General features: G+C 46.2%; 1 protein-coding gene across 1 annotated transcript; it reads right to left on the bottom strand.

Annotated features, from left to right (window-relative positions):
• Nucleotides 1–11327: 11327 nt before the first annotated feature.
• On the bottom strand, nucleotides 11328–12691 carry LOC119322101 (serpin-Z2A-like). The gene is made up of 2 exons (XM_037595600.1): nucleotides 12368–12691; nucleotides 11328–12235 (listed from the first exon to the last, which is right to left on the bottom strand). Exons 1-2 carry the CDS (start codon nucleotides 12443–12445, stop codon nucleotides 11423–11425), a joined length of 891 nt encoding a protein of 296 aa, XP_037451497.1. The 5' UTR covers nucleotides 12446–12691; the 3' UTR covers nucleotides 11328–11422.
• Between the last annotated feature and the right edge of the window lie 1917 nt (nucleotides 12692–14608).

Raw genomic sequence — 14608 nt, 5'->3', positions numbered from 1 at the left:
CCCCCGGCGCCACCCAAGGAATTTTGAATGTATATTTGTGTATTACGTGGCATGTGTGCTATCTCCTTATGGGGCGGTCGATGGGGGCGTAGCTGCTAATCGAGCTCGGGTTCACCTGAGCTGCCGCACTGAGGTATGCGCCGGATACGCTTAGCTGTGTTTCCGGTCTTAACGATCGATGAGCTGCTCGGCTTGAATAGGCCGTTTTGTGCTTTGACTGCTAGAGTCGCCGTGTATTCTTCTGTATGAAGAGATCTCTCCGTGTTTCCGCTGACCGTAATGACGCCACGTGGTCCGGGCATTTTGAGTTTTAGATAAGCATAATGCGGGACTGCATTGAAACGGACGAAGGCCGTTGTAACGATTAGTGCGTGATAGCCACTTAAGAACGAAGCTATGTCGAAGATTAGTTCTTCGCTTCGAAAGTTATCGGGAGAGCCGAATACAACCTATTGTGTTAGAGAGCCCGTGCAGCGGGCTTCTACGCCCGTTATAACTCCTTTAAAGGTAGTGCTGCTTGGCTTGATTCTTGACGGGTCCATCCCCATCTTGTGGATAGTGTCCTGATATAACAGATTGAGAGTGTTGTCACCGTCCATGCATAAGGACTCGAGTGAGGTGGTATCCGTCGATTATTGGGCCGAGCACTAAGGCAGCCGAACCCCCGTGACGGATACTAGTCGGATGATCCCTGCGATCAAAGGTGATCGGGCAGGCCGACCATGGGTTGAATTTGGGGGTCACGGGCTCGATGGCATAGACATCTTGTGTGTGTTTGCGCTCCCTCTTTGGGATATGAGTGACAATAGATCATGTTCACTGTTTTGATCTTCGGTGGAAATTTCTTCTGTCCCCCCGTGTTCGGCCGGCGAGATTCGTCCTCGTCTTCACTTTGAGGTCCCTTTCCCTTGTGTTCGGCGTTGAGTTTTCCAACCTCCTTGAAGACCCAACAACTACGGTTGGTATGGTTCGCTGGTTTAGCGGGGTTGCCGTGTATCTGGCAGGGCCTGTCTAGAATTTTATCCAGGCTGGATGGACCGTCTCTATTGCCTTTAAATGGCTTCTTCCGTTGACCGAGTTTGGAGCCCCTGAATCCGGCGTTTGCCGCTGTATTGTCTGGACTTTCTTCATTGTTCCGACGTTTGTTTTTGTTGCGTCGTGGATGCTACGAGCTAACCAGCTGTCCTCGCCCGCGCAAAAGTGGGTCAGGAGTGTAGTTAGGGCTGCCATTGTCCTTGGCTTTTCCTGGCCAAGGTGTCTGGCTAGCCATTCATCCCGGACACTGTGTTTGAAGGCCGCTAAGGCTTCGGCGTCCGGACAGTCGACGGTTTGGTTCTTCTTAGTGAGAAACCGTTTCCAAAGCTTACGAGCTGATTCTCCGGGTTGTTGGATTATGTGACTTAGATCGTCTGCATCTGGGGGCCGGACATAGGTCCCTTGGAAATTGGCCCGAAAAGCGTCCTCAAGTTCTTCACAGCTTCCGATGGAGTTTTCAGGGAGGCTTTTCAGCCAATGTCGAGCTGGTCCTTTTAGCTTGAGGGGTATGTATTTGATGGCGTGGAGATCATCTCCGCGAGCCATGTGGATGTGAAGAATAAAGTCTTCCATCCAAACTGTAGGGTCCGTCGTTCCATCATATGCCTCGATGTTTACGGGTTTAAACCCTTCTGGAAAATCGTGTTCCAGCACCTCATTGGTGAAGCACAGGGGGTGTGTTGCACCCCTGTATTTGGCTGTCGTGGTGTGGGTCCGGCGGTTGTAATGTTCGGTATTGGTTCAGAACTAGTAAATGACCGGCATATTTGGTTTCATAATCATCGTCCCGTGTAGGAGCACGTTCCCTGGATCCATAGATGGACCTGGTTTTGCCAGCCTTTTTATCCAGGTCCTCGCGTAGATCGTGTTTCTGGTCCTGAGCCGCAACCTCCCTTCCTTTAAGGGGAGGGGGTGCGGGCTTGTGTGCGGCATTGCTAGTTGCTCTGTCTCAACCACGAGATGGTCGGTCCGGCTTGTCAGCCGTATTGTTTTTCGGCGGTATAGGCGCAATAACCTCGTCGTCGAATTCGGGCAGCAACTTGCGCTTAGGATAGCACTTTGTTTGGAGATTACCGCAATATTTTTCCTCAGCATCTAGCACTTCGTTCCATCTGTCATTGAGTGTATCCTATGTGGCTTTGAGCCGTTGCTTTTGCTTCTTCAGGCTCCTTGCAGTGGCAATAAGACTTTGATGGAGGTGTTCTTGTTCTAATGGTTCTTCTGGGACGACGAATTCACCGCCGCCCAAGCTGATCTCCTCTTCGGAGACAGGTTGATAGTTGATATCTTCGGCATCGCTGTGGTCAGACGACATCCCCGGACTGTGTTCGCCGTCCTCTCGCGTGTCCTGCTCCAATGTTGGGTCTGCGGGGTCCTTGGCTTGGTCCGGATTATCGTCGTCGTCCGTGACAATGTTGCTTTTTTTCCTTTTGCCGGATCGAGGTCGGCGCTTCTAACGCCGCCGCTTGGGAGGTTGATCGACAGGCATACCGTTATCGTTGTCGGCCTCATTCTCTTTAGGTGTGTCCACCATGTATATGTCGTATGAGGATGTAGTCGTCCACCGCCCTATGGGTGGTGGTTTTGGTGCCTGCTCCTCTCCGGCATCGTCGTCCATACCGTCGATGTCTTCGGAGTCATAATCAAGCATGTCGGTTAAGTCGTCGACAGTGGCTATAAAGTGGGTGGTGGGTGGAAAGTTCTTCGTCGTCCGCATCCCCTTCGAGCTGGACATAGTTCGGCCGAGAGTCCTCCGACAAGGAGAGGGATTTCAACGAGTTTAACACATCACCTAGAGGTGAGTGTTGGAAGATGTCCGCGGAGCTAAACTCCAAGATCGGCGCCCAATCAGGTTTGATGGACGCGGACGCACGCGGTCCAGAACCTATGGCCGGAGACAAATCTGAGGTTCCGGTCACACAAGCCCAGCTCGATGCCGGGTCCGTGTGCGGCTCGAACGCCGCTGAGTCTGCGGCTTCCGTGGCAGGTTTGAGCTTCCCGTCCTCGGACAGCGCGGTCTGCTCAGGATCTAGGACCAAAGCGGTTATGGGCGCTATCTCCTGAGCGTGGCCAGATGACAGATTTAGGTCATGTTCATCATGGTGGCAGTGGACAACCGTTATGGGCTCGAATCCGTCGAAGATCAAGTCTCAGCGGACACCGGCCAAAAATTCCAGGCTTCCAAATCTGACCTGATGACCAGGGGCGTCGCTATCAATCTGCTCTAGATGGCCAAGCGAGTTGGCCCGTAGTGCGAGGCCGCCGAATATGAAGATCTGCCCAGGGAGGAAGATCTCCACCTGGACTGCATTGTTGTAGATGATTAATGGAGCCATCAAGCCTTCAGGTGACGACACAGCGGAACTCTCAATGAAAGCACCAATGTCGGTGTCAAAACCGGCCGATCTCAGGTAGGGGGTCCCGAACTATGCGTCTAAGGCTAATGGTAACAGGAGGCGGGGGACACAATGTTTTACCCAGGTTCGGGCCCTCTCTATGGAGGTAATACCCTACTTCATGCTTGATTGATCTTGATGAATATGAGTATTACAAGAGTTGATCTACCTCGAGATCGTAATGGCTAAAACCCTAGAAGTCTAGCCTATGATTATGATTGTTGTTGTCTCTACGGACTAAACCCACCGGTTTATATAGAAACCGGAGGGGGCTAGGGTTACACAAAGTCGGTTACAGAGAAAGGAATCTACATATCTGAATCGCCAAGTTTGCCTTCCACGCAAAGAAGAGTCACATCCGGACACCGGAAGAAGTCTTCTATCTTGTATCTTCATAGCCCAATAGTCCGGCTTATGTATATAGTCCAGCTGTCTGAGGACCCCTTAGTTCAGGACTCCCTCAGGCGGGCCCTGCCGCCACGCCTGGAGGTGGTCACCCAAGGCAGGGCAGGTGGATGCCGCCACTCGATGAGGTGGCCACCGCTGCTGCTGCCGCTCCCAGGCCGACAGCTCCTACTGCAGGCGGGCTCGGACAGCGGACCGGGCCGCCACTGCATGAGGCGGCAGGACAGTAGCTGCTGCATGCACTCCGACAGCTGCCTGTTGCAGACGGCGCTGATTGCTCCGGCCGATAGGATAGGTTGCGACGCGCGGGAATCCGATACCTTGTTTTGCTTTTTGTCACAAGTGACGATGCTCTGAAATCACATTCCCTCCAAAATTTGACGTCTTGTGTACTGATTCCTACGCAGACGACACTGATTAAAGCACTGCGTGATTCCCACTTCAGTCTATTGCTGCAGCCGACGCGACAACACTCAGGCATGCTGCCCAACAGCGTTGTTGTTGCTACGTATGATGAGACACCATGCGATAGGTGAGTTCTAGCTCGTTCTGCCGACAAGACACTGATCCTCTTCTTTTTATATGCACAACCGCGGCTCCGTGCGCAGACTCTCTCTCTCGAAACTCTCTGGTTGCCTTCTCTATCTCTCTGCTCTCTCTAAGTCTACAAAAACACATAAAAATAAAGAGTCGGTAGCCACTTTCACTCGTGATTTTGGGTGATTTAGAGTTGGATTTTGAAGATGGTGAAGTTGAAGAAAATATAGATTAAGGTAAGATCTATCCATTTTTATTGTTTTTGTTTGCATGCATGATGTTTTTGTTCTGTTTGATTAGTTCCTAAGTGTGTTCTCTCTATTGTTTTAGGCATCATTTCAGCACTTTGTGGAGTCATTTGGAGTTTTTGGAGTAGGATTTGCTGTGCGAAGTGAAGTACGAAGGGGAAGATCAAGGTATGAGCTTTGCAATACATGGCTTTTTTTTGTGCATGCAAGGTGGTAATTAGTTAGTCTTTTAGCACATCATTGGCTATCCGATGTTAGTGCTTAGACGTTAGAAATAATTTCGAACGAAATAGGTTGCATTTATACTATTTTTTAGAAGAGTAGGTTGAAGATGTTGTATTAATGTTAGCTGCGTCCATTAGTATTAATTCGTAACTACTACTTGTGTTGAACATTTAGGTTCGGTTAGAGCCAGAATTTGGAAACCAAATATTTTACGGTATTGTAGATCAACATTAGGCTTTTGAAATGCATAAATTTAGTTTGACATGCGAGGAGATCTTAATATGGTAATTAAGAAAAGGCTTGTATTGTAATTGGTCATTGCATGTGGTATGTTTATTAATAAATGTATTGTTAGGAAACCGTAGGTCTACTTTGTTATGTCGCAATAATCTAAGTTTTCTATGTTAAGACTACATAATAATGTACTTAATGATGTATGTAATTAGGTAAAAAAATCATCTTAGTAGCAAACAAGGAGGAGATGACGTGATTGAAGAAATTGTGTTTCGATCTTCGCTGTCCCTTTTGAGGTGATGACCACATGCATGCAAGTGCTATTTTCATACTCTTGATAATAGAAAGAAAAATCTGTGTGTAATATTTATGTCCATGTGATAATACGTTGACTGGTGACGGATATTTATTTGGACTATTGTGACGCTTAATTGCATTCGCAACAACATCCATATTGAAGCTGAGGCATAAATGATGCCGTAATTTTGTGAATATTTTTTTGTATTTGATGTACTGTTGTGAATGATGTGCATGCCGCTGCGAATATTATTATTCATAAATAAATGGTTAGTATCGTATGATATGAAAAATTTATTATAACCGAAAGATACTAATTATTTACCTCATATGATATTAGAATGTTATTATCGTACTATTATGTTTAGAGTCCAAGCAAATGATTCTAAAAACAAACTGAATATTTTTAACAAAAATACGGTTATTCTTTTAACCGGCTGATACTAAAAGAATCAATTATTTCGAATATAAATATTGTTATTAAATTATTTTTATCGGATGATATGAAAATCTTTTTAGAATCAGGTAATATAAAAAATTCCATCGTATTATTATAATTTGAGTTTTAGTCGACTGATAATAAATATTCGGTTACTAATTATTTGAAATGTAAATATGAATGTTGGTTAGGTACTATGGAAAATTTGTTAGTGTACTATGGGGATGTCTTACACGACGGTCCTTTAGGGGTGGATGTGTCCTTGTGCGGGACGACTATAGTTGTAGTGGGAGACATGGCGAACGTGGGTTACGCAGCAGTCAGAAGGTGCATCCGAGCGGTGTTTGTCCCAGGGATGCAGGGGGAAAATGACAATGGAGGTCTTCATCGTTGATGGAGAAAATGATGGGACAGTTGCCCCTTGGGGTTTGCTGCCTGTCACAGGTGGTCAGTCATGGGGATCGTACATAAGGTTTACATAAGGTTAGATGATGACTCTGCTAGAATGTGTTTTGGAGCAAGATCGTCATATTGGTGGTTATTATGCCTATCGGACTGATGTGGCAACTCTATTAGAGTTGCTCTTGGCTCGGTTAGAGTTGCTCTTGGCTCTCCATCAACTGTGGGGGTTGGATGGATTCCGCCGGCACCACGGGCATGCTCCCAACTACTTATCCATCCCCACATTCAGCTGGCTACCTGTTATACGAATTATTGGTCTTACGGTATTAAGGACAGTATAACCGTACCTAATCCCTGACATCACATCAATTTGAGTTTTCGGCCGTCCGTTTTCCCGATTTGGACGTTCCTGACCGTCAGATCTGAAGGTGGCACCACGTCTGCCGTTTCCTGGACCGACTGTCCTAGGGGACGCTACTCTGGGAGAAAAATCCCTGGTTTCTGGTTGATTGGGCCAAACGAACTGGCCCAACAGGAGGCAGTACAGCCTTTGTCGTGGTTCCTGTGCTGACGGTTCTCCCCTTCGTCCCTGAGCGGCCGCACATCTCGACTCGGGGAGACGAATCTATAGCGCCGCCGGCGCCATCCCCTCACGTTTCAAGTATGACCTCGTTGCCTCTGATCCTCCTCACTGTTGCAGACCATCATTTTCTGTCCCCGCCATGTGCTTTGGTTGAATCCCCAACAGGGAAGCCCCTAGCTCACGCCTCACGGTTGCGCGAGGCAAGGCAAATGTCACGAGCACCTCCTGTACTGGTGGCCATGGACACGAACAGGCCCAGTCCTGGAGGGCGATCGGGGCGGCCACCCCGACCCCTAATTCCAAGGGGCCCATCTATACCATCCCGCCGGCCGGGCCCTAGCTTCCGAAGAGCGTCGCCGCAGTGATGGTGTTCATGGGACGAGTTCGTCAACAGATTCATGCAAGCCCTTCTACTCCGGCCCCAATACTGTATGCTTCGATCCCATCCTGCCTTCCGAAATTCTCATCTCATCGGCACCATGCCCAGTTTCTCATTAATGCATCTTAATCTAATCGGTTATGTGTTGCCCATGTAATCCATAATCGACCCCAATACTGTATGCTTCGATCCCATCCTGCCTTCCCAAATTCTCTTCTCATCGGCACCATGCCCAGTTTCTCATTAATGCATCTTAATCCAATCAGTTATGTGCTGCCCATGTAATCCATAATCGATATAAGATTAAAACGGAAAAGCTTAACAACGTCTTGTTTGCTCATGTCTCATGAACCTGATGTTATATGTGAAATTTCAGCGAAGGATTAGGCAGAGTAACAGCAAAACCAATAAAAAAGGCGAGGCAGGACCGCAGGAGGCACTTATATCTTGTTTGATCTTACTTTGCTTTAAAAGTATCACAATTGGGATTGCTGGGTAAACAGTTGACTGAACCTTGATACCATTATGCAGGTATGAAGAAAGTGTGCGCTATTGTTGGACTTCTTTTTTCTGGTACAGAAATGCGAAGTACACTTGCGACAGAATCATTATTGCCATGACAATCGAATCTTGATATATTTTGTGTGACAAATCTTTACAGAAAACAGATTGCTCACTCAAACCCTATGACCACGACCAGGCCTATGTGTGACGATTGATCTCAAAGCTCCAGGATTACTGTGCCTATGTGCGGCGCCGTCCGACTTCAAGATTTCACATGTTCGACCACTAGGCAGGCACATTATTTAAGGTAATATGATAACCACTAAAATAAGGTGATACTTATAAATTACTCCCTCCGTCCCACAATATAAGATGTTTTTGCAGTTCAAATTATTGGATAGAGGTAGGATTTGATATGAGTGTATTATTTGACCACTCACCTTTTGGGCGTCTCGGATTTTAGTTTCGCCCCGGGCCTCTGCCCAGTACAGGCCCTGGAAATGAATATTGAATCGCTTTTCTCATGATTTCTCTGAGAGAGAAATCACAAATAAGTAAGGTGTTTTACTCTGCCCGATGTAACTATACTTCTTGAAGACATATAACATAAAAATTGTTTATCTAGACCCATATGATTTATGATTGGGACAAATAGCGCGACCATATGAGCCTATGGTAATATCATACTGATCTATTTCCAGTTTTTGTCGCATTGTATTAATCTGCATCCGCACTAAATTAACTTCAGACAGGCATCATAGAAGCCCATATGTTTTCTTAGATGGAAAGTATGTATATAAGCAAAGCAGTGGCTGTGTGCCCATGCAGCTACAACAACCCACATTATTTTCACAATACTCAAATTTGTGTGAATATTCAACGATATGATGCATTTTTTCTAGCTTGAAAAGCCAACCGAGTACATGAGTGCTACTCCGCTAAACCCTATGCCAAGATGTGCTTTCGGGAGGTATACTTCGTTCTTGCTTTGCTTTTTTGGCAGTTGACGTTGGGCTACATCTGGCGGTATTCCTCGCATCATTGTTCAATGTATATTCTTATGCTTTAACTAACTCATTGCCTTTAGTTTCTGGAACATGTTGTTAACTTAATCCTATTCACTATAGGTGCATGGAGCTTAATTGGATTACATCACGTTTGTGGTACAGATGTATGCATGAGATAAGCTGGTTTTGGTCTGTACAGCTGCAATGTTTACTATTTAAGTCTCTGTTTTTTGTATGTTGGGCCACTGATTGCTACACTTGGCAAAAAATTCACATTAACAACAAAGCCTGGTAAGGCAGCATTAGAGGGAGTGCGGGAGGTGAAATGCATCATTACCATCATGCTCTCTATCTAGAGCTGGTACGATGTGTACACAGTTTGATGAGATTCATACTTTTGGTGGTACGGTTGATGTGTTTTACAGTTCTGTCATCTATGCTTCGGTGCAAAAATGTACCCGCCATTTTAATTTTTTGCTGAGTTCACCAGAACAATTGACCACCTACTTAGTGCCAAATATTGAAATTTCACTTGATTTAGAATGGTTTGCTTTTGTGTTTAATGGATTGAAATGTGCGGAAGATTTCAATTGCAATTCTTTTCACTCCTAACTGAACTGATTCTGTACTTTTTGCCTATGTGATTATGCTTAGTTTTGAGTTCGCAAGAATCTGGTCTGGAACGGAACTCCTTACATGAAGAAGCATTCTAGGTGTCAAATAAGCAAACGAGTGCCAAGAGGCAAGTGGCCAAGGTAGCATTCCTGATGACAAGTGAGGCAATGGCAGCCATGATGTGCAGCGGCAAGCTCCATTGTTCGGTCCAGGAAAACTCTCTCTTTGGTAAGTCCTTCTATCACTCTCGTCATTAAAAATTTCAGGTTTTTTATTTCCTTAACAACGTGCATGCCGTATGTAGATGGAGTGCACAAGAGGAACCATTTTACTCAGCAATCAACAGTTTTTTCCTACGGGTATCATAGCATAGACTCACTATAGCAGATGCCATTGACCTCCATAGTCCACCGTTACAACTGATGTTCTTGTGAAGCTTTCTATGCATCATTTTGACTGCAAGGTCTTTATTTTTGGTTCTTTTGGATCAGAAAATATGTAATTCCATTCCTAGATGCGTTGGGCCAACTTCTTGTTATGTTATTTCTTAAGCTTAGAATAGACTTTATGTAAATGTTGTAAACCACTTGTTGAGTGACTTCATTTTGGCAAGCCCTTCACACGTTGTGTCATACAATGTCGTGCTACTGTGTTATACTAAATTAGTTGTGTCGTTTGTCTAGGCTTCGATTCATCAACTTGTTTTTATTTCTCGCTCTTGTGCTTCTCCATGTTTCGCTAGGTATTCTATTGCATCTGCTTGCCATCCATTTATTTTCCGTGCTTCTGCTACTTCTCGGAACAACGCCTCAAGTAACAGTTCTATTTTTCTACCTTCCAATTGAACCATCATGTACTAATTTACAGTTCCAACCATGAATCACCCTTTCCTTTTGTTAATTTATTATAATTGTCTACCCCATCACATGTTGACTGTCCTTGCGCCGACTAAATCCCATTAGACCAAAGATAAAACTATATTCCGCCATACTGCTACATTACTTCTTGCAAACCAATTAATATTAACCTCCCTTACGTTGATCACAAATATATGGGTTGATATATGCAAATTTAATTAGTGCTCATGATCATGTCTTTCTATATTTAAGAAAAATCCAAATAGAAGGGCGCCGCATCGCGCGCCATCAATGATCTAGTCTTGTGATAAAAGTGGCATTCCCATCCCGAGCTCACATGCAACATGACAAGCAGTAAAATCTGAAAGAAAAAAAATCAAAAATTCAGATCTTTTTAGTAATAGACATTGGCGAGTATTTGAGCTGCGTGCAAATTTTGGTCTTGGGATGACATTTGCGGAGGCCAGGGCAACTAAAACATGATTGATGCTCCAAAAATGTTTTTTTAGCATTGATTTTTTCCTCTTTTTTTTGCCAAGATCTCCATGAATGTTATTCCATCACAAAATTTTGACTAAAAAAATAATTATTTTTTGATTTGTTTATACTCCCTTCGTCTAGGCATATAAATCACCTTACGAAAATCAATTAATCCCAAAACACTTGGGCGCGGTGCATTAACTCACACCTCTTTTTTTATATAAATAAAGGAATCAACCAATAAGAGATGTGAGGCGTGTATGATTTTAATCACTTGAGACTACCAAATACGACGTGCAGTGGTCAGCTCATTGCATGCAATCATATTAATTAGCAAATAAATATTAAATTATCTCGTTTTTCTCTCTGCCTTGGCCGCGATGCACAACCATAGATAACTTATGCACCTAGACGGAGGGAGTACTAATTTCTGGATTTTATCATCCAGGTGCATACGAGCTCAGGATCAGAAACTCCATGTCCCTCTTGTGGATAGAAACTCCATGTCTCTCCTGTGGAGGCTACTCAAAGTCTCAAACACAAATCTTTAGACTCCATGACAGTAAACAATTAATCATTTTAAATAGCCGCAACAGAGATGCTTGGATTGTCCATCGATGCCTAAACAATAAAAGAAAATATATACAACGGGACCAAAGCGTGAAATAGCAACGGAAGATTTATTTATAGTCGAATTGTTTCATTTATTATTCACTTGAAACCTGTAGCATACTTGCTAGTACTAATTGTAACTAGGAAATCCAATTGCCTTATTACTACTACTGTGAGCTAGAAGAAGGGTCAAGGACATGGCCGGCAAAGACCACGGCCCCGGACACCTCCTCCACTATATAAAACGCGAACGGGTGGTCGGCGACGAACTCCCTCGCAGTCACCCTCATTGCACACTGCTTCCTGCGGCCACTGACGGCGGTGCAGGCCGCCGCCTTGGTGCCCTCCTCGTTCACCTCAACGACCGCCTTATGGAACACCTCGTCCAAGCGCACGTCGCAGACGCTCCTCTCCACCAGGCCGGACAGATCGGCCTCCTCGCTGAACGCCTGCCGGAGTCCCAGGCTCTCGAGCACCTCGGCGAGGCGGCAGAAGAAGGAGAGCTTGAACTTGGGCAGCAGGAGCTTAGTCACCTTGATCGTATGCTTCGGCACGTGGTCGAGCAGGGAGCCGCGGGCTGCCAGAGCGCTGGTCATGGCGCGCAGCCCGCCACGCGTGTGCGGGAGGAACACGCACATCGAGTACCGGGCCGTGGCGTCGCTGCCGGTCTTGTAGGGGAGCTTGAGCACGTCGAAGTCCTTGTGGTAGGAGACGAAGAGGCCGTGCAGTCCCGGATAAAAGGTCATGAAGGGGACGATGATGGCGGCGCTGGCGCCGCCCAGGCGGTGGAACGTGCGGTGCTCGGTGAGGGCCTCGGGGAAGCGGCTCTCCCACACGCCCTTGAAGTAGATGGTGTTGGTGAGCACGAGCCTCGAGCCGTCGGACAGTGACCCCTCCGGCAGGATCTCCGGGATGAGATTGTCCGTCTCCGCCGCCGCCCACTCGTTGATCTCCTTCCTCGTTTTCTCCCTGCTGCCTTCCTACGTACACACACGCACGTTGTAACACTTATAACGACGCACATCGGTACATGGCAATGTCAAAGTCAAACGGCAGCGATCGACGGCGCGCCAAGAAGAAGAAGAAGAATAGTTTCGTGATTGATATGATACCTGAGCGAAGTCGACGGCGCGTATCTCAGCCTTGTAGGACTCGGCGGCGGTGCGGAGGTAGGCCGGCGTGAGCTCCATAGTTTTCTGGTGGAACACGCCGTAGGCGTAGCTGATGAGCGGCCCCCCACCGGAGCCGGACGGCTCAGTGTCAGCTGCGGTGAGGCCACGCACGAAGCCAGCGACCTCGTCGGACGAGGAGGCACCGAGCAGGGCGAGGAGCTCGTCCAGAGTTGTACCCCGTGCTCCGGCGGCCACCAAGCCGAGCGTGGTGTAGAGGGACAAGGGCGAGAAGGCGATGTTGCTGCCCCTGGTGTCGTCGCCCTCGGCGAGCTTCTTGGCCAGGCGGAGCGCAAACGCGGTCAGTCCGCCGGAGCCCACCGTCGGCGGCGACCTGGACTTGCGTGCCTTCTTGCGCGGCCTCGTCTGAACCCCCTGGTCTTCCATGGTGCATGCACGTGCCGGCCAATGCGATTGAATTAACAATGAGACGGCGGATATACATATATATAAGGACGATCCAGATCTAATAAACCCTAATCATAAGATGTTTTGGCCGGGAGGTGCCGTCCGATCGTGATGGTCAAACAATGGACTAGGATCCACCGTTGGATCCAATCTTATCATCCGGTCAATAAACATGTTCAGACTCATGAGTTCCAGAGAACGAAAAGGTTTATTCAGGTTCAGGGAAGCAGAGCGCCTGACAAAATACAATTAACTGAGACTTGAAGTTAAGTCGATGCTATATATTAGTGGGATCTTACATGGAGATTCGTGCAAAATTTTCTTTTTAGTATTTCTTTTTTCTTTCCTAGATGTTGTGGCACTTGACTTAGACTTTGTTAAGTCTCAGTCGACTGAGACCTAGCCACAGCCATTATCTAACTGCAGGGGCAACTAGTAATTTTGGATTACTTACTGTATATATACATGCAATGCTGATAATGAAATGGAACCCGGCCGGCAGCACAAGGATGCTTAGTCATACATACTGTCAAACAGATCAATATATCTCTACTGACCTAATAACATTCGACAATAAAATGGCATGTGAATCTCGATCCTAAATTCCTAATGCAACACTACATGAGTCGGCGGAGATGTAGGCGTACGGCAACAATGAACACCAGGATGTCGTCCAGGAGGACATCTGAAATCAAAACAGTGTGATCATAAACAAAAGCCCTTGGAATTTATGGAGATGGTGATGGTCTTGAAAATCAGGTAATGGTTGTTTGTGTGATTCTCGCGGAACTTAACCCCGGTCCATCTCATCTTCGACAGTCCAAATCTAGATAGCAACCAAGCTATTTCTCTATTTGATTTTGAAAAGTTTTCATGCTGGGTTTACAGTAGAGTATATGCTACTCCCTCCGTCCCATAATATAGGTACATTTTTGCAGTTTAAATTGAACTGCAAAAATGCCTTACATTATGGGACAGAGTAGTAGCATATTATCCAAGCAAGATGACTCACGATGCAATAGAAAGGTTGCAGAGTTTCAATATGCAATGCATGTCGTCACATGCCCAGGGGCGGAGCTACGGGGTCTACGTCGAACCTACAATACGTATGAATAACTGGCTCAGGTTTCTACAATTAGGACTAATTAGCCCCCCCTAACGCGAGCTCAATCCTGGAAGCCCACAAATAAGCCCATGTAGATGTGATGTCTCAATAGCTTTGTGTGAAAGCCCATCACGTAAGAACCGCTGATCAGGGGATCGATCTCTCCATTGCTTCATCTTTCGACGCCGCCGCACAACGCACGCATCAAGCTCCCTAACATCCGCCAGATCGCACAGGCAGCGCGGCTGCGCCGGCTCCAGCGATGCGGACAGCCGAACCTGCGACCAGCCAAAATCAACGGCAGGAACAACCGAGCAAGGAAATTCTCCAGTAAGGCAGTGAGTCTCCTTTAATTCATAGTACCATGTAATTATATATACGTGCAAATTGATCTCTACTACTAGTAGTAGGCTGCAGAAATTCAATTCTTCAGATAGATCGAATTAATTAGAGCCAACAATTTCTTGTTTATCCTCACAAATAATTACTGTAAATTAGGCATGACACACTAATTCTCTTGTTTATCCTCACAGATAGATCGAGTTACTGTAAATTTAAATTGTCACCGATCTTCTTGGTGTTCGCAAAGACAATTGTAAACTAATAGAAATGTAACTTCTTTGCATGTTCTGTACTGAAACACAAAAATAATTATCATGTTGCAATGCTAG

This window comes from Triticum dicoccoides, chromosome 6B, assembly GCF_002162155.2.
Source record: "Triticum dicoccoides isolate Atlit2015 ecotype Zavitan chromosome 6B, WEW_v2.0, whole genome shotgun sequence".
NCBI lineage: Eukaryota > Viridiplantae > Streptophyta > Magnoliopsida > Poales > Poaceae > Triticum > Triticum dicoccoides.
Note: the sequence above shows the minus strand (reverse complement) of the source record. Positions and strands in the feature narration are given on the sequence as shown.